At 32.7% G+C, this 20,477-nt stretch overlaps 3 protein-coding genes and 1 non-coding gene across 4 annotated transcripts; 2 read left to right on the forward strand and 2 right to left on the reverse strand.

The window, feature by feature from the left end:
* Positions 1 to 55: 55 nt before the first annotated feature.
* Positions 56 to 7,140, forward strand: LOC110817756 (P-loop containing nucleoside triphosphate hydrolases superfamily protein). The gene is made up of 7 exons (XM_088212545.1): positions 56 to 365; positions 1,974 to 2,600; positions 2,909 to 2,997; positions 3,459 to 3,558; positions 4,838 to 5,092; positions 5,794 to 5,960; positions 6,373 to 7,140. Exons 1-7 carry the CDS (start codon positions 207 to 209, stop codon positions 6,674 to 6,676), a joined length of 1,701 nt encoding a protein of 566 aa, XP_088068671.1. The 5' UTR covers positions 56 to 206; the 3' UTR covers positions 6,677 to 7,140.
* LOC110817729 (glucomannan 4-beta-mannosyltransferase 9-like) lies at positions 6,952 to 13,531 on the forward strand. Its single transcript, XM_022046392.2, has 11 exons — positions 6,952 to 7,091; positions 7,483 to 7,551; positions 9,335 to 10,156; positions 10,278 to 10,376; positions 10,599 to 10,851; positions 11,490 to 11,600; positions 11,699 to 11,835; positions 12,077 to 12,190; positions 12,309 to 12,508; positions 12,598 to 12,792; positions 13,144 to 13,531. The coding sequence occupies exons 3-11, from the start codon at positions 9,827 to 9,829 to the stop codon at positions 13,304 to 13,306; spliced, it is 1,602 nt and encodes a 533-aa protein (XP_021902084.2). The 5' UTR covers positions 6,952 to 7,091; positions 7,483 to 7,551; positions 9,335 to 9,826; the 3' UTR covers positions 13,307 to 13,531.
* Positions 13,532 to 13,891: 360 nt separating this feature from the next.
* On the reverse strand, positions 13,892 to 13,974 carry TRNAL-UAA (transfer RNA leucine (anticodon UAA)). Its single transcript has one exon. It is a non-coding gene; the product is annotated as a tRNA-Leu (tRNA).
* A 2,118-nt stretch (positions 13,975 to 16,092) lies between these two features.
* LOC110817745 (uncharacterized) lies at positions 16,093 to 18,711 on the reverse strand. Its single transcript, XM_022046411.2, has 5 exons — positions 18,063 to 18,711; positions 17,489 to 17,610; positions 17,334 to 17,374; positions 17,100 to 17,198; positions 16,093 to 16,499 (listed from the first exon to the last, which is right to left on the reverse strand). Exons 1-5 carry the CDS (start codon positions 18,595 to 18,597, stop codon positions 16,346 to 16,348), a joined length of 951 nt encoding a protein of 316 aa, XP_021902103.1. The 5' UTR covers positions 18,598 to 18,711; the 3' UTR covers positions 16,093 to 16,345.
* Positions 18,712 to 20,477: the final 1,766 nt, after the last annotated feature.

Raw genomic sequence — 20,477 nt, forward strand, 5'->3', positions numbered from 1 at the left:
TCTTCTAAAGGAAATCACGATTGTGCCATTGACAACGGAATTGTATATCCTAGCAGTTCATTTTTTGGCTGCAAACGCCGCACACGCCGCACTAAATATACCTCAACTTCAAGAGCGTATGCACATATATACACTCTACTGGTACATATAATATACATAAGCAAATACATCTTTCGTTCTTGGAGTTTTGTAGGTTGTTTATAGAGATGGTGAAGGGAGATGATGTTGTGAAGAGGAAGAAGAACAAAGCAAATAGAAAGAAGCTCAATAAACAGCAGAATGACTCTTCTAAAGTCGCTGCTCGGATCGCTTCTATTATAGCAGCCAAGAAGCGGCGAAAGTCTGGTAAACGCCGCATGTGTCAGGTAGTGGTTTCTTTTGAAAGTATAGCGAAATCGTTGATTTATTTTTTCTTGTAAAAATTTGCGGAATATTGTTATTTTGATTATTCTGTCACTCTGAAAGGGCAGAGGAATGAATTTTGTCTATGGAGTATGTATAGGGGAGAAGATGAATACACTTACCTGATATCTAGGAGGTGGAAAGGATTGTTTGTGAATGAGAAAACCTTCATGTTATGATTGTTCAAATGATATGATACCTCGTTCGCTGTTGTTACAGGAAGCATTAGTTGTATTGGTAACAAATTATCTTTTTCCTTTTCCGTTTCTTGAAAGTGAAAATGTTGTCAGAAAATAATCATTATTTGTTGTTTAGGACATAACATCCGAATGCTTTGATGATCTTGGTTCTATAGTCGATTTGTAAATTTTTTGTAAATGGGGGTTGCTCACTTGACAATTTACTTCAATACAACTTCATACTTTTATTTTTTTTAAAAAAGCATTATTTGTTGTCACTGAATGCACTCTTAGTTTTTCAATCTAATTGACAACCACATTTTCATAGTTGATTATGGATTCTATGTAGATTCAATAAGGTTGTTGGAAGGTCTCTGGGTTCTGCTATTAGTTTCTCGCAAGTAGGATTAGAGCATTTTTGGAAATTGGCATGGATGCTTACCTTATTTGTATGATGTGGTGTTATGTATTAACTGTCCTGAACTGAAAAGGCATGTAATATTGTAATCCAGGTTTGGTTCTTTTCATATCTCATGGCTACAGTATATGGGTGGGGTTGTTTGGGGTTAACTAAGGAAAGCAGTAAGAATTGAACTTCAGCTCAGTTTAATTTGTTTTCTGTTACGATAAGTTCATATCTAGTCAGCAAGTTAGTGGGAAGTTTCTACACACGTTTCACTAATACTAAACACAGAAAATGAGGAAAGTAGGCAATTATGGTTAGATAAAAGTTCGTTTTCACAAATTTTTCCTATTTTTCCCTCTAAGTTTTATTATACTGGTTAATTCTTTTTTAAGGGCAGTTATCTTTTCCACTCACTAGTTCGTTCCTTTTTTTTTGGGCAGTTACCATTTCGACTCACAAGGCAGTTCCTGTTTTTATCAGCAGTTACCATTACCACTTTGTGGCTATCTGCATTTTTTTTTTAATAATTCAGAGGAGAAGAAAATTATAAGCTTTTTATGAAAGTTTGAATTTCTCTTTCAAAACTAAGAAATCATTGCATACCCTAACAAGCCCATAATGGTTTCTAAGGTAGGTGTCGGAAGGAAAGCGTTAAACAATCTAAACCCATTTTGATTTTTCTGTTTTCAAACTCATAACTAGATCCCAAACCCAGGACTGTAAGATTCTCTTTACGTTAACCATCTAGCTCAGACTGACGAGTAAATGTGACACATGTTCTGTCCGCCTAAGGTTGAAGATGATTGTATTTTCACTCAATTTCTTGTGTTATTAGATGTTTCTGGAGCTTCATATTTTGTTTGTCTGATCTGTTACAGTCATCAGTTTTCTTGCTCCCTTGGTTGCATCAAGAAAGAGATGTTTGTAAAATTTATGATGCTTGGTTTCCTGATAATGTGATTCTAACTATTTATGACATCATACAGGGAATGTGCTTTAGTCTCCCAACCCCAGATGATCCGTTTAATGATAAGCAAGGTAAAATTGACTTTAAAAAGAAGGAAAAAAGGAAGGTTGTTAAGGGCAAGACCACAGTTCCAAACAAAGAATCTTTTGGTAAGAGAAATACAGAAGACAATCATTTAGAACAGACTGATGAAATGAGTAAGCTGTCAAGAGGTGCAACTAGAACATCACTTTCTGGAAACACGGGGCAGGAAGGACGTACTGACCTAGAAAGAAGCAAAATTCAGCTCGTTGGGGAAGTTGGTGCCCATGGTCATCAAAAGCCTGATCAGGAGATCTTAGAATATCCATCAAAGTTTCTTATGATGTGCTTGAATGAGATAGAGAATGCGCTGCATAAGAGTGGTATCCTTGATAGTGAAAAGGAGAAGCCTTTCTTTTTTAATACATGGGGAGTTGAGTTCTGGAAACAATATTCAGTTGGAAACGACATTTTGGACACGAGTGGATCATCTCCAAATATGGAGCAAATTGCATGGCTGGCTTCTATTGCTGCTGATGCTATTGCAAGAAAGGAGAAGGATGGTGTGGTGTTCAACAGCCCCTTTCTTCTATTCCTTGTATCATCCCAAGACAAAGCTGCTAAGGTCTGTGATACTTTCATTATATTGTTTGTGATTTTTAAATTGTATCTTCACTATGATTCTGGCTTATTTTTCTTATGCTCAGGTAACATAATTGAATCCTCCATATTTTGTTTCTGACATTTCGTAAAATAAATTTGAAATAGGTGCTTATGATGCATATTAATTTTTGTCATGTTCACTTGGTTTAACTGATCCAATCTTACAGAATTTCTATTTATTAATACATGATAGAAAAAGTATCTTTCCTTTGATGCTCATGTAGTGTAGTGAGTGAGCCTTGCTAAGCCATTGGTTTGGATGGGTAACAGGTGCGTTCAGTGTGCAAGCCTTTGAAAGCTCTTGGAATCCATACAGTGAATTTACACCCTGGTGCCTCATTAGACCATCAAATTAATGGGTAAAGATTGCTGATTTTTGGTTTTTATTTTGTAAGAGATTGATGAAATACAAGGAAACAAGGGCCCATGCAGCAGGTCACTTTGTGCTGTGTGCTGTGCATTAAGGAGTTAAGATTCATGCAAGCCTGCAAGATTGATAATCTTTTCATATAAATTAATGTGTATCAGTTCAGTGAAGTTGAACATGGTACCCAGCTAAGGATTTGCGAGGCTTATTTTCAATTAAGTGGGATCATGATTTACTCCATGTCAAGGATGTCTTGTCTACTGCTTCACCCTCCTTCCCTCTCTTCCACTCTTTCTTCTTCACTATGCTTAATTTATACATTGAAATGAGCATACCATTGTGCAAACTGATCCTGTCTCTTTATTTCATTACTAGTCTATTGTCATTTGAGTAATTTGGACTTTAGCTTGTCTTTTTCTATATCTTTCAAGAATAATGTACTCTGTATTGTAGGTTAAAGAGTTGTGAGCCTGAGTTCCTTATATCTACACCTGAGAGACTTTTGGAGCTTGTTTCTTTGAAGGCCATTGATGCATCTGGGCTCTCCTTGTTGGTACTTTATTAACCTATTTGATTATGTTTACGTGAATTTTATTTTGGTTTATATTGAGAAAAAAAAAATTATTTTGGTTAAATTAGAGGAACTGTCTTACTCAGTGCAGTAAAAGAAACTTATTTCTATATTTATACTCAGGGTTTATGCTTTTCTTTAAAATTTTAATTTTTTTAAAATTTTAGGCAGTTAGTTTATCAATTACGGTAGCAAATGTTGTAAAAGATAGTGGGCTAATTAGTGCCTCATGCAAACACACATGCTGACATGCATGCAAACACACATGCTGACATGTATGCAAACACACATATTGCTGGATATTGTCATCTATTATATTGCTACTTTGCCTGAAAAGGTCGACTTTATTGGCTTTAATGCTTGAACATGGACTTGAAAGCTGTTCTCCTTTGTCCATGATATGTTTCGTATTCGAGAGATGCTTGTTTTTGCATATAAAGTATGTTATTTAATGTACTTGTTAATGGGCTGGTTAATGTCTCTAGTTGATTATGTATTATATCTTTGTGGTTGTTAGCCTCTCTATAGTATTGTGGTTTTCATACCTGCTGTATGTTGTCATTTTAGAAGTTTCAACCTGTCATAATGTCACTTTCCTTTACACTATATATAGAACAAATCTAAGATTTTGTAGAATTTATTTGTAAATCTACATTTAGTCCAACCAGGAGTTGTGAAAATCCTCTTTAAGGAGATTAAATTGATCAATTATCAAATTCCATGTTGAAAGAAAAAATTCATTATAAAATTCCATCAACTTCAATGGAATTTAAAATGCCTTGTTTTAGTTCTATGCGGAATTCCAAATGAGATTAACCTTTTTCATCTACTGATGGAATTTACATTCTTGAGGGTGAATTCGCAACAGATATATTCCATAGAATTTCTGGATGTGTTCCAATCAAAATTTTTGCAAAAAATTGTGACAAATATATTCCATAAAGTTTCTGGATTTGTTACATGCATAAGTTCATCAAAAATTGGTATTGTCTAAAACTCACATGTGAAAAGGTTTTAAAATGCATGACTTGTTATGGATTATACAGATAATAATTTCTTGACACATAACTCCGAGTGTGATTTAGTGGGTCTATGAATTATTGGCTGGTTCTCGTTATGAATTTTAGCTAAGAGTTGGTCATTTTGTTCCATCAGTTTACATAATACATTTTTTAGTTTATGACCTTGATATCAAAAGTTTATTTATTTGTGAGTTTTAGAATTCCCTTCATTTCTGATTGCTATTTTGGTGCTTTTGTAGGTTGTGGATCAACTTCAATCTCTTTATAGAGATGGTTGTCTTGATGCTTTAAAATCCATCAAGCAGGCTATTTCTGGAAGACCTCAAACTGTTGTTTTCAGTGACGGCTTTAACCATAGATGTATTTCAGCTGTTCAGATTCTTTTGAACGAATCAATTTGTAGGTTATCCCTCAACGATTCTGTTGCCAGTCAAGGTGCATGTATCATTCAATCTGTAAATGTTTGTGCCTCGAATGAAGAAAGATTAGTTAAGGTATGTGCTTTGACATGTTGTTAACTGTTTGAAAGAAGGAACAGAGGATAAGGTAAATAATGGTTGCTTTCCTGCCAAGGTGCCAGTTTTAGGATAAGGCCAATGGTTGTACCACAGCAATGTTGATTCAGAAACATGCTTTTTCATCTGAACAAGACCCTTTCTCATTGCCATTTCCCATGGGATTGGACCCAATCTCCATTGCCATTTCGCAGTGAATGAATGGAGTCCTTTCTTGCCATTTTCTCTTGTACCTATTTTGCTCAGACAAGTCTTTAAAACTCTGATATTCCTTTTTATTGTTTTCCTCTACCATATGAGTCTACTTCACTTTTAGATCTGTAAAAGTTAATCAGAAAATAACCGTCAAATTAATTTTGATGTTTCGTGTTCAGTTTATATTTTAATAGTTTCATTCATTTTGTTTTACATCAGCAATTTTCTCTATATAATTTACCCTTTGTTACCTTCCGGAATTATTAAGATTTTTTTTCAGAAAATAATACATGATCATTTTCCAAGGATATAATGCTACATGCTATTCAAGTACGTGTAGCAATTTCACATCTTGTCTCCTATTGACAATAGATATAGGATAGACTTTTAAGTTTCTACTTGAAAATGTTAATTTAGTAGTTTATTTCAATAATAAAATTGTTTTTTTGGGAATAATTTGTTGAGCTCATGCTTCTTTTTGGCAGTGCGTTGAAGTTTTGGATAAAGCATATGGTGAGAACCTCCAGTTACTTAAGGTGCTATGCATTGTTAAGAAAAATGGGAAATTCAAGAAGTTAGGGCCTGCCCTCAAGCTGAAAGGTTATTGCCTCTCAACTCAAGAATATGATCTTACTTCAGAAGTCAAGCGCAGGTATATGTTTCTTTAAGATGCTGTTATACAATTTACTTTTCTTGTTCCTTGTTTTGTCAATTTATTTTCCGGGATGACAGTTGGTAGGAGATCTCCTATATAGGTAGATCAATCTTGCAGCATGAGCATAGTTATAAAATTGTAAATAATGGGTCTTTCACTTCAGAATTTTGCTAGACTGCTTGATTAGTATTTTTTTTAATAAATTACTGTGGTGATGGCTTGGTCCTCCTTTTGAATGAATTCTGTTTTTCCTGAAAATACCTTAAAATTGTGCTTGTCTTGTATGGCTGCTAAAAATCACGGAAAATTTATATGTCCTGTAAATTACATGTCCTTTTAGGGAAATATACAATTCAGTTATGTTTTGTGCCATTCATACTGACCATTCTTTTTTCTTTTCCCCGTTCAGTCTGGATTCTGATGACCGAGTGAGACCTGTGGTGTCCATGATTAATACAGACCAGATCAGTAGTACCAGTTTAGAGGAATATGATATCATTATACTTCCTGAGTTTGTTCCAGCAATCCAAAATTATGTTCAAATTCTCACGAGGATGGCCCGCTGTACTGTGAAGGGTGCATTACATAGCTTTTTAACGGAAGATGATGCACTGCAGGCTGGTCCATTGGTTGAAATCCTCGAAAAATGTGGGCAAGCAGTACCTGAAGCCCTAAGGAAGTTATGTTGTACACAGCCCGTGTTCGAATCTTGAAGTTTGGAAGCGGAACACGAACCACTTTCCGCTATTCCAGGTTTTTCTTCCTCAGCAAAATGAAGGTTTAGGGTAAAGTTAGCTTAAGTTTCTATTGTGTTCTACCTTTGCATAATCTTGGTCGACAGTGGAAGGCTCTGCATCCGAGCCTCATTGAACTCAGCAGAAGTGTGAGGTATGGGCGAAGATAGTAGAAGAGATGAAGTCCATTCCATATCCTAGTTCATATCTCTTTATAGTTAATTGTTAGTTTCTGTTATTTCCAAGTCCTCCCATCCCTATTATTTAGTGAACGTGATCGGTGAAAAGCCTATCGATTATTGACAGCTTTTCACGACTGCTGCAACAACTGTATTAGAATTTTGCAGGGCGTATAGAATCTACAGACACTGAAGCAGAAACAGACGAAACAACGGTATTTATTAGTATTTGATAGATTAAATACATGATTTCTTTTGGCTTCATTATATATCTACATTTTCTTTCTGGGTTGGAACTGCATGAACTATCATTTTTATAGGGCATGCAGATTTGTTATATTTTTTCTTCATTTTTGTTTGCCAACATGACAACTTGAAAAGCATGGTTTAGGCCTGTTGCCTGATCAGCTGACTGACTTTTTTTTTTACATTAGAAAATTTTTATGGGGGTGAAAATTTAAAATTCCTATAAATATATATATATATATATATATATATTATGTGTGTGTGTGTGTGTGACGTCAGCAATCGTCAGGCATTGTGGAGAAAGCAATGTTGCACATGGGGTTAGATATTGCATCACATTAGAATGATTTTTCATTCTAGGTTTTCGGTGGGCAAATGTGAATGTGAAGTGTGGTGGATGCAGTAATAATCACCAAGTAGCCAAACCAGGTATACTCATGCCACAATGATTATATATATATATATATAATTCATTGAAACATTAGATTTAGATCATCCATATAAATATTTATATGTATAGGATTGCATATAAAGTAAATTTTGTATTAATTCGATATTATATATGTGTGAAGTTGTTTCAAATTTGGAGACTACCTAACCAAAAAAGAAGAAGACAACGAAAATGTGATGTTGGGTAAGTATAATAATTAAATAAGGGGAATGGATTTGGGAATTGGTATGTCTTCATCTATATGAATATAATGCCTGTATACATATATTTATATATACATATATATATATATGCGCGTGTATGGTTTTTGACAAGTGCTAATATATTGACCAAGTATTAGTTTATACTTTGAATTTTCTTACACAAAAACTGCCTAGTATTCTTAATTGTTGGTGGCAATTAATCTTTATTAACAGAAAACCAAGTCTAAATTGATGTTGATTCATATTATACTGAATTAATAGTGCATGCCCATTTAATATAATTGACATATATATATATATATGTAGGTAAGATGTATATAAGTGTGTTTATATATATATATATATATATATATCTCTTTGTATGTATGGATGCTTATATTACATAAATGTAGGCGGGTTTAGAGTTGAGAAGTAGTAATCAGAAGCTGTGTGAAGTAAAATTGAACAAGAGCCTTCTGCTTTTCAGAAAGTGACCCCTCACTTTGTTTTCAATGTTCCATAAAACCCTTTTTGACTGTTAAATACATCCCTAGAGACTAAGAGCAATTTTTGTCATCCTAAGTTAAATCATTGATTTACAAATCGAATATTATAAGTCCGACTACTTATTAATAATACAATCATAAAATAACAAGTTATATATTTTTAACGAGATTCAAATTTACAGAATTCAAATAAAATGAAAAATTTTAAGTATTAAATTAGCGCATTCGTATTCATATCCAAAAATTTTATGCTTTTGGTGTTCTTACTATTTCGTTTATAACATTTTTTATAATTGAAAAGTAATTGTAACTAATCTTTTTTATGTATTTTAACATTACATATAATTGAGTTTATAATATAAAAGATTGAGTTTACAAATGAATTCAATTTAGTGTTTATATTTTATTCTTGTATCAGACTCGAGAAATTATTTGGGGTTCGCCGGAAAATATAATTTGGAATAAAATCACTTGTTGAATTGATTTAAATACATATTTATTTTAGAGGAATTTATTCAAATAATATTAGAAAATTAATTTTTTTTAATAAAATTTTTGAGAAATATATATTTTATAAATTTTTTAATAAAATAATTATATTTCATATATTTTACAACTCAAATTTATTTCTAGAACATTTATTTATCTCCCCACCATATTCTCTTTTCCTATTACCCAAAATTGATTGCTAAAATATTTTTGTCCACCCACTAGAAACTTTATATAAATATATATATATATGTTAAAAAAAAGCTAACCTAGTTAAGTTAGTGTCACATTTACTTAAAATAATGAACAGAAAAAAAAAGAATTAATTAGGTGCAAAATTTAAAGTTAATACATAAAGAAGCTCTGATTTTGTGAGTCTTAATCCAAATATTTCCAAGAACAGTGAAGGAAAAGCCGCAGGAATTTGAAACTTGATTGCTTGTTTAAGATCCCCTGTCCTTTTCCATTTGACCATTGTTATATATAAACACAATATATACATACATATATATATATATGTATATTCTCCTTCTATTTTTCCATTGTTATATTACTTACACTAATTTTTTCTTTTATAAATACAGAGGCCAGCTTTAACCCATTACTCACCCTTTTCTCTTCCTACAACCATCTATATCAGCTTTCAGCTAGCTAGAAAATCAAGTGACTCCAAATACATTTTGGATCTCATTTTCTGTCTCTCTTTTTTCACAGTTTCATCCTTTTTCAAAGATTTATATATATATATTTATATATATGTACACACGCATAGATATATAGATACACATGATGTGTATATGTTCTTGATTTCTTTCCTATGATTTACGAAATGGGTTCACCTAATATTTTGTGATCATATTGCCAGACTCCTTTTTTTTTTTCTTTCCCCTTCTCCTCTTTAAAATTCACTGACAACATTACCACATTGCCTAACCTTAACTCACAAGCAAAAATCAACCAAAAGAAATTTCAAACCCAAAACCATTTCTCTCCCTTTTCCCACCATATAAACACTAACCCACATTTCCTCACTCACATCCTAACTCACCCACAACAAAAAAACACACACAACCACAATGGATAATATTCCCTCTGCCCTCATCTTTCCCAACACTTTTCGTGGCGCTGGCTATGGCTTTTCGGGCCAAATTGGGTTGGTTTGGGAGCAGGCGAAGGCGCCATTGATCGTGCCGGTGTTGAAACTCTTGGTGTATACATGTTTGGCTATGTCCGTAATGCTTTTTATTGAAAGAGTGTACATGGGGATTGTTGTAGTGTTTGTAAAGTTGGTTGGTAGAAAACCACAGAAGATGTATAAATGGGAGAAAATGAAGGATGATATTGAGCTTGGTAATTCTACTTACCCTATGGTTTTAGTCCAAATCCCAATGTACAATGAAAAAGAGGTAATACTTTTCTCACTTCCCTTTCCATTTCTTTACTCTAAACTTCCTACTTAACTTAGTTACATATATACAAATTTATATATATTGATATGTAGTGTTACATTGTATAATGAACATGCAGGTTTATCAGTTATCAATTGGAGCTGCATGTGGGCTTTCATGGCCATCTGATAGAATCATAATTCAAGTGCTTGATGATTCAACGGACCCTGCCATTAAGGTTTTGCCACCATAACTCTTTCTTTCTTCTACTCAAAATTTTAGCATCTGGGTAATCTTATAAATTAGCTTTTTCTGATCTGGGTTTCTCAAGAAATCAAGAAAAATTACTTTTCAATCTTTTCCCATTAAAGAAAATTTAAATTCTCTGTAATCTCCAAAGACAAAAAATGAAAAGAATTTAATATTTTTGTTGGGTTTTTTTGGGCATTGGATTAAACAGGCACTGGTAGAATTAGAGTGCCAGAGATGGGCAAGCAAAGGAATAAATATAAACTATGAGATTAGAGACAACAGAAATGGATACAAAGCAGGGGCTCTGAGAGAAGGGATGAAGCACAGTTATGTGAAGTTGTGTGATTTTGTAGCCATTTTTGATGCTGATTTCCAGCCTGAACCCGATTTCCTTTGGCGCAGTATTCCATTCCTGGTTCATAATCCTGAAATTGCACTGGTTCAAGCTCGCTGGAAATTTGGTAATTAATTTTAATTAAACCCAATTTTTTTTACTTTCTTTTAATAATTTTTTTTGTTCTTCATAATTTCAGAGTTTATATATACATATATAACTATATTTTATTCTTAGTATTTACAAATGTCATATTTCTAGTTTATACATGCTTTAAGCATTTATTTCAGTAGGTTGGCTTTTCATTTCTTGTTTCTGAGATGACTTAGTTCTTACAGTTTTCAACTTTAGATCTATCAATATATACCATTATGTCCTTTTCTCTTTGCTTTTTTTCTTTTCATATTTTTTTTGGGGGTATAATGATAACATTTTTAAACCTATCCAATTTGGATTGTATATATCAATACATCACATATATGTACGTTAAACCGAAAATGAAATGAAATTATATATTAATATTCAATCGGGTTGGATTCTGACGAGAACGAATTTTTCCTATTAAACTCAAATTTGACTCGATCATGATTTAATTTAAAATTTAACTACAGCCTACTGGATTTTTTCGAGATAAAAAATAAGAGTAAATTCGGACCTAGAAGGTCAATTTAGGTCGTAAAGGGTCACGATTTTTCTTTGTCATCCCTAATTTTTACTTGTTCATCATCTGGCATAATGATTCCTGTGATTGGTTTAATATTGCAGTAAATGCTGATGAATGTTTGATGACAAGGATGCAAGAGATGTCACTGGATTACCATTTTACAGTGGAGCAAGAAGTGGGATCTTCAACACATGCTTTCTTTGGCTTCAATGGTAATTTTTTTTTTTTAACCTTTTCAAAGTTTTTACAGCAGATGTTAGGTTAAAAAATTTCATGGTGTAACAGGAAAAATTGGATCATGAAAATGCAGGTACAGCTGGTGTTTGGAGAATTTCAGCACTGAATGAGGCTGGAGGATGGAAGGATAGAACAACAGTGGAGGACATGGATTTGGCTGTAAGAGCTAGTCTCAAAGGATGGAAGTTTGTATATGTAGCTGATCTCAAGGTATATATCCAAATATATATATACCCACATACATACATACATACATACATACAATTCAATTCAGTTGTATAAATGCCAACGTTCATACTATTATCAGTATAGTTTACTTGCCAGGATGTAAATTCTTCACCAGAAAATATCAATTGATCCATATATATATATCTATATATATACAAATATATAGTTCACACAAATGAAAGAGTACATAACTGAAATTTTAACTTTCCACATACAATTTTAGGTGAAGAATGAATTGCCTAGCACATTCAAGGCCTACCGATATCAGCAGCACAGATGGTCTTGTGGCCCAGCTAACCTCTTCAAGAAAATGGCTATGGAAATAGTAAGAAACAAGGTACTTTCTTTCATACATCAATTAAATATGTGTACATATGATGATTTATAAACTTTTTGGGTCATAATATTATATGATTTTGAATTAGAATATGATAATCCTACTGATTTTTTTGCAGAAAGTTTCCTTGTGGAAGAAGTTATATGTGATATACAGCTTTTTCTTCGTCCGGAAAATCGTGGCACACATTGTGACATTCATATTCTATTGCGTAGTTTTGCCTGCAACTGTTTTGGTTCCGGAAGTTGAAGTTCCCAAATGGGGAGCTGTCTATATTCCTTCCACCATAACCCTCCTCAACGCGGTTGGGACTCCGAGGTCTCTCCTATCTTTCTCTCCATCACCTAATTTCAATCTCCATTGATTCCTTTCGTTAGTTATTTGTTAAAAAAATCTACAATATGCAGGTCACTTCACTTGCTGGTGTTCTGGATCTTATTTGAAAATGTCATGTCCTTGCATCGTACCAAGGCTACATTCATAGGTTTGCTCGAAGCAGGGAGAGTGAACGAATGGGTTGTCACTGAGAAACTAGGAGATGGTCTTAAAGTCAAATCAGGCACCAAAGTTCCTAAGAAATTCCGGATCAAGATAGGAGAAAGGTAGTCTTGAATTCTAAAAATTCTACTCGCATTTTAGAACCCGTAACTTGATTTAGTTTTATACATCAAATTTTATCAGATAAATATATTATATATTTTTTAAGATCATTCATTCTTGTACTGAGAAATCAAGTTACAACGTAATATAAAATATAGACGAAAAATCTAAATCTAACACAAAATGTGGAGTTTATATTTTTTTTATAGCTTTTGACAAAAACAAAAGGGAAATCCTTTTAATTTGGGAATTTCGTCATGGGGATTCTGTCTCTATGATATAAGCATGTATATACATATGTATATGTAAGCATGAACATATAAAGGTAACATGTGGGTGTGTTTGGTGAACAGAATCCATGGATTGGAGCTTGGAGTAGGAGCTTACCTCTTCTTCTGTGGATGCTACGATGTTGCTTTTGGGAGAAATCAGTACTTCATATATCTCTTCCTCCAATCCTTAGCATTCTTTGTTGCAGGAGTTGGTTATGTTGGCACCTTCCTCCCCAACTCTTAGTTAGTTTTTCATGATCATCAACAAAGTCAAGATAATTTATTATTCATTTTCTATACATGTTTTTTTTTTTTTCACTTGATCAAATTGTTAAAATCAAATTTTTTGGAATTATGAGATGCACAAATTCAAGGTGCTTTAAAGTTTAAATAGGTGATGTAAACATACATACATATATATATATACATATATGAAGATAGGCTTGCTATTTACATAGTGATTTGGGGATATTCTCTCTCTCTCATATCTCAAATATTTGTTATTCAAAATAATTTCTTAAGCAATTCATATCTTTTAAATAAAATTTACAGACTAATTTAAAGAAGATGAAATAATAAGGGTGATCATTCTCGCAAATTTGGTGCATTATATGGTACTTTTTAAGGGTATATTATATTGTAAATTTCTATAGTAGTACATTTTAGTAAATATATAGTTATTATAAAAAATTAATTTTAATAAATTTGACGATAAAAAAATTTAATTTATGATAATTGTATGTATATGCATTAAGAGAGGGGAAATTATTTGGGGTGAAAATATAAAAGCCCGTAATAGGAGTAGGAAACAAAAAGAAAAACATGAAGATGCTGGCTATGGGGTTCGAACCCATGCGCACTTATGTGCAGAAGATCTTAAGTCTTCCCCCTTAACCTCTCGGGCAAACCAGCTTCTTGTTGTCGTTCCTCCCTTTATTAATTTTAATAAAATAGTATTAATTTTTTTATTTTGAAAATTATACCAACTTATTAAAATAAAAATAATTAAAAAACTATCACGTTGTAAACTATAAGATTTTTAAAATGGATTTCTTCAAATCTTCATTCTGAGTGTCTCCACCAAAAAAAAAAGATAAATTACTACTCTTTTTTTTTTATTTTTTTTCTTCCTTTTATTTTGAATAAAACACAGATTCTATCACATTTGTTCGTCTATAAAATTATTTTAAATAATATAAAGATTATATTATCTTTTCTAATGACACCCAAAAATAATTAAAAAACGATCACCTTGTAAACTATAAAATTTTTAAAATGGATTTATTCCAATCTTCGTTTTGAGTGTCTCTATACCAAAAAAAAGAAAAAAAAAGGATTTGTTTAGAATAAATTTGTAACTTACATAGAATTAAAAAATATATTAAAACTTTTTTTTAATTTTTGAGGAAATATAAAAATGTACAGTAAACTTTAAAAAAAAATTTGCATGTACAGTTCTAGCATTACGTGAAATTTTATACAGTCAAATTTTTTTTTTTATTATTCTAAAAAAACTTATCTACTCTTGTAGTTAAGAAATTATGTAGGTACTTAATTTTTCAAAACAATATGGTAAACTATAATTTTCCCCAATGCTCAATCCAACCAAAATTTTGAAGAGTGTACAGAGAATTCAGTGCAGGACCTCCACTAAGTTGCCCAGAAGGGCTTTGCCAATTCCTTCAATAAAAGAATAAGAGCAAAGAGTATACACTTGGAATATTATCCAACTCAGCCACCTAACAAGAGATTGTCCTATTCAATTATGGACTATGGTCCCTAAACACTCTGCTAGGGTACCAAACCACCAGAAAATCAGATGTAACAGCAACCATTTTCAGTTAACATACGAGCACCCTTTATAAAATTCTAAATAAACACCAAAAAAAAAAAAAGGTTTTTATACCTCCTTGTATAATCAAATAGGTTATCTAGGGCATATGTATATATTATAGCCTATACATAAAATTCAAACAAACTTAAAAAAGAGGTGTTTATTATTCCTAGTTGTGTAATCAAATAGGCTATATAGGTTATCAGCATACGAACCAAGCAGCGACCATGATTGAGAAGTATGTAAAGCCTGCCTTTATTAGGGAATGGGGTAATGGGGCGCCACTCCTACATATTGGAAGACTTTCTATTGGAGACAAGTATGTGAAATCTTCCTGCCAACATTTTGATTTTCTATTGACCCCAGCAAGGGGCCACTAATCTTCCATGTCTTCCCTTCTCTTCATTTTAATTTGATCATACCTTCTGTAAAAGGATGTACTGTTTAAGGACCCTGCAAAGGATCTCACCATTGCCGCCCAAATCAACTTTCTCCAAAAGAAGTTCCAAAGAACATATATATATATGTATTGGTATCTCTCTAAACATGTATAGCACTGACGAAACAAGAGGTGATCCACATTTTGAGGTGAAGGGACCGGGTAAAGTAAATTACTTGAGAAAGAAGATCATTAGATTGGGTAAAAATTCTGAGAAAACTGAAGTCAGCGGAGCAAAAACATAATTAAATATGAAAATACATCTAGTTTCTGCAGGAATTATACTAATGATAGCAGACTAATGAAGTGTAATCTTGCATGTACTTTGTGATACCCGCTTGCATATCTGTACTTTTGTTAGAAATCTTGAATAGTGCAGGCTTTCACAGAATAAATTCTTCTAGAGTAACTAAATCTAAATCTAAATAGTCATCAACCTAACCTATATCGGAATGCATAAAACAGTCGGCGACAAATCCATCCAGAATGAAGAAAATCAGAAGTAACTTCAAAAGATCCCCACAGATCAAATTCCTCGACATCTGTGAATTCTTAAATTTCACATCTGCTGCTTTCAAGCTGAAGGCAACAAACTCAATATACTTAGAATGGGAGATAGAGTTTGATAGCAAACTACAGTTTCCTCAAGCCCAAGCCTGATGTGAACAAAATTTACTAGTTTCCCACTACAGGATGAATGGAAACAGAAAACATCAGTGATTCTATAAGAAACATCAATCAGAGCAACCAAAAGAAATGGGCAGTTGGACATTTTGCTTGCATTTTAAATTTGTAAAAACAAACAGGGAATCTACAAAACTCAACAAGCCTGTAAATTGAAATGAGGTGCCACAGCAAATCTATGATTCTCTGAGACAGATTCTTATCTGGATGGAGTACACCCACCAGAAAAAAAAAAGAGCTCCTCATGAGATTATTATGTTTAATATGAAACAAAAAGGAATAAGCCATTCCCAAAACTTCTGTGTGTTTATTTTCTGCTAGCTACATTAAGAAAAAGTCTCCAGCAAATCATAGTGACCATATCCATGAAACAACACATTAATGGGACTCTCGTTATCCTTCTGATAATCTTGGCCATAGTTTGCTATGCTTACCAGCTTACCTGAGCTTCTGTCCTTCATGAAGACTGATATCAGTGTCCTGGGTGCATAAAGGACGCATGTCAAATACAAGGGTTAAGTTGACATGAAAATGCATAGAAGGACAGGCCACAGCAAGTTCAAAATGAAGGCAAGTCCAACAGATAATATGAAATGAGCAAAGGAATGCTGCATGAAGAAAAAGATAGCCTGTTTGGTTTGACATCCTTTAGTCGAACCTCCGTTTGGTTTGAGATAATCAATTAAATGAAGCAGTGATATTGAGCTCCGAGGTAAGAGCAGGGTACTAAGAAAAAATGGATTCAAACACATTCTCTTCACAATAACATAAACAATATTTACATTAATAACTTAATTCAACAATGAAATGAAACAATTCCAAGGGAATTCTTTTTCCTTTTTCACCACTCCACTTCCAACAAAAACTGCAGCATAATGGTGGCAAAATTTTCCAAATTGAAAGGAAAAAGCTAGGAAGAGAGAACTTATATCCATATGCAAGAAGGTCAGGAAGCCATTAAATACATTGAATTTTATTCATTCATGAGCCAAAATATTTTCCTTAAAAGAATGTTCAAAGATTAATTTGAACTTAAAGGAGGATTTAGCAGCAAAGATGATGAATTAGACAAAAACTTACTTCAGAACATGGGAAGCCATCAGTAACTCAGGTTCTCCCCCCCACACGTAAGGCTGTTGAATTTCTTTAACATATGCATCGAAATCCCCCTCGATAAACCTTAAAGAGTACGAAGATACCGTAATACAAAAATATCATTAATGTGAAGTTTCCAAATCTAACAGATCATTTTATAAAATACTTTCACAACACATGTCCAAGTACAGTGAAACATTTTAGGATCTCAAAGTTTACCATTCTGTTTCCTCACGTCTCTTTAAAAGCTCATCAACAACCTGCCAAATTTAACTTTGTAAGTACCGAAAATACAAAAAAGGAATTCAAATTTGAATCAACCATTAACTGTGAAAAATCAAAGAGTCAACGCTGCAGAAGGTATTAATCTTCACCTTAGTTCTTAATTCATCAGCAAGTTGTCTTTGGTGATTCTCATCAGGGGCTTCCTCTCCATTTCTCAAACAGGCTCCATGAGCAATTGCTCTAAACAAGCACCGACCATCCGCCAAAACTCCTGCGGTGCCATAACTCAACATCATCACATCAATCAATTTGTTTCAATACTTAAAACTTATTTTCCTTTGAATTAATTTCATGTTGTAGCTTACGGAAGATTGTAGAACAACTGAACCCATAGAAGTTTGATGAATATATATATTTAAACATTTCATAAATAAATAATTAAACATATATCTGAATCTACGACCATTTTCTCATAATTCTCGTACAAGATATCAATAATGAAATGAAAAAAGTAAAAAATTCCAACTGAAAACATTTTACACAAAAATGATAATCCAAATTATATAAAGCAAAGCAAATTGTTGCCATTAATGTTTAAACAAACAAATAAATAACCTAACCTGTTCTTAATCATTGTACCTGTAAATAATATTAAGAGACTGAAGCAAGATAACAACCCTGGAAGAAATTAAATGTGAAATTAGTTAAAACAGTTCAACTAACCTGTGACCTTATAATCGGGACAGCTCTCGGGGATTTTATCATCGGAGGCAGCACAGCTCAAATCAGAACTCTCGATTTTCTCCTCAACGGCTACTTCATCGTTTTTCTCCTCGGTCCAATTAATTGGCGCGAGGCATGCACAGACTCCGAACAACAGCCACGCCGAGTCCGGCGGATGGAGCCAGCGAGCGGGCCGCGCGTCCCACAAGACATTCCACGAGCCCTCCCCCTTCCTCTCATGAATCCGCCTAAGACGTCGACAGCACTGGAGTCCACTTCCGCCGCTTCCACCTGCGGAAGGGAGGATCGCATGCCATATGGACGCGACACCGCCGACGGAACCAGCTAGATTACAAGCTGTTGAGTGATGGCGCCGGCGATTTTTGTCGGCTAATTCACCGAAATGTATCGGAGTTTGCAGGAAGCGGCTCTGATGATAGCTGTGAAGGTGGTGGTGCGCGGCGGAGCCGTGAGTAATGAGAGAAAGAGAGTTGAGGATCCAAGGCTTGGGGCGCGCGCACAGTATACCAAGCATCACCGTCTTCACATAAACCCACGCCCACTACAAGGTTAAGCTACACACCCATCAGCGACGCTCCCTCTTTTTATGTACACTCCCTTACATCTGCACCCACGTACCCGACTTCTCTAATTTTTTTTCTTTAAATCGGCGAAGCATTTTAGGGAAGAGAGTGTGGGGTCCACTCCACAATATGAAATGACTAAACTACCCCCAAAATGAAATTCAACCTCCAGGGGTATATTAGTAATCTCACACGCGTGCACGTGCTCACCATAACTAATTTGTATAGACGGTCACGTGCTCGGTTGGAAATTGGGGGAGTAGTAGCGAGGGCAATCACGAGGCGTGGTAGGTTACGCATTTTAAAATGGCCACGTGTTCAAATAAAAATCAATAGTTTTTTTAGTTGTAAATTTAAAATTATTTAATTAAAAAAAAGAAAATAATATTATATATTAATAATATTGAGACAGCATTTATTTATTATTTAAAATTTTTAAAGAATAAAAAATTAATTATTAACAAAAAAAAAATGTGTTGTTTTGTTTAATTTTTACACTATACTAAATTTCATGGTATTTTATTATATTTTATTAGTTAAAAAAATAAATATATATTTGTTAGATTTTTAAATAAATAATAAATATTATGATGGGTGACGGTTGTTCGTTTGGTTGGTGGGATAAATATAAACAATGAGAATGCGTGTCAAAATTGTGCACGAAGTTCTTTTATTTTCTTGAATTAATTATTTGATTTCTTAATTTTTTAAATGTTTCCCCAAAAACTTGCACCACTTTAATTATGTAGTTTTATATTAAATATCTTAAAAATAAATATTTTTTTTTAAAAAATTATTTTTTAATAAATTGTATTTTATTTATTTATTCATTATTGACATTATAAATTATTTTTTTGTTCCATAGTTTGTATTTTTTTATTTTTTAAAAATTAAGAATTCAATATAAATTGTGCTATCTTATATTTCCGTTAAGTGGGTACATTACAATTGATATATATCTAATCATATAATTAATAAAATATATAAATTTTTAGTTGATATTTTTAATATATGAAATATTTTTTTAATTTTCATAAAATACAAATTATATGAAAAAAAAAATATTGATTTTAAGTTTTGACCTTTTTAAAAAAAGTATTCGGAATTTATTTGGTTCTCCGATTAAAACAAAAGAGAAATAATAAATTAATTTGCAAATATTTAATTAGGTTATAAATAATGAAATTGAGGGGGAGAAAAAAAGTAGCCGGCATGCAACATGCGAATTAGTGTAAATTATAAAAATATGTGGATGGTGTATGTAACGTCTATGCTATGCACATATACATACACACATACATACATACACACATACATACATACATATATATATATATATGTATAGTTATGGTTTTTGTAGTGCTCATGAGGTTGTGGAAGGTGAAGGTGAAGGTGAAGGAGAAAAACGATGCAAGTGGGCAATCAAGGTGCTAAAAAGACAAAAGTTCTTTTAGCAAAATCCAAAGAGGCCAAAATTATTGTATCCTTTTTTCACTTTTTTAAAAGTATTATGCCAAAGTTTTTATATCACACTAAATTTAATTATTACATAATATTTATTTTATTTACCTACGTTATAATAATTTTATTAATATATTATTAAATTAAATTTTTAATCTCGTTAAATTAAATATTATAAGTTAATTGACACATAAAATTTAAATTCGTGATTATTAAAAAAATATAAAAAATTTAACTACTAAGTCACTGACGACTTTTATTTTTGTACAGTCACTATATTAATACACATTTAATAGTTCTTTTTTACTTTCTTAATCTTTCACGAAATTGTTTGGTGGGTTAATCCATAATATTTAATTTGATTTGCATT

The sequence above is a fragment of the Carica papaya genome, chromosome 2 (genome assembly GCF_054855325.1).
Source record: "Carica papaya isolate Zhongbai chromosome 2, ASM5485532v1, whole genome shotgun sequence".
Classification (NCBI taxonomy): Eukaryota; Viridiplantae; Streptophyta; class Magnoliopsida; order Brassicales; family Caricaceae; genus Carica; species Carica papaya.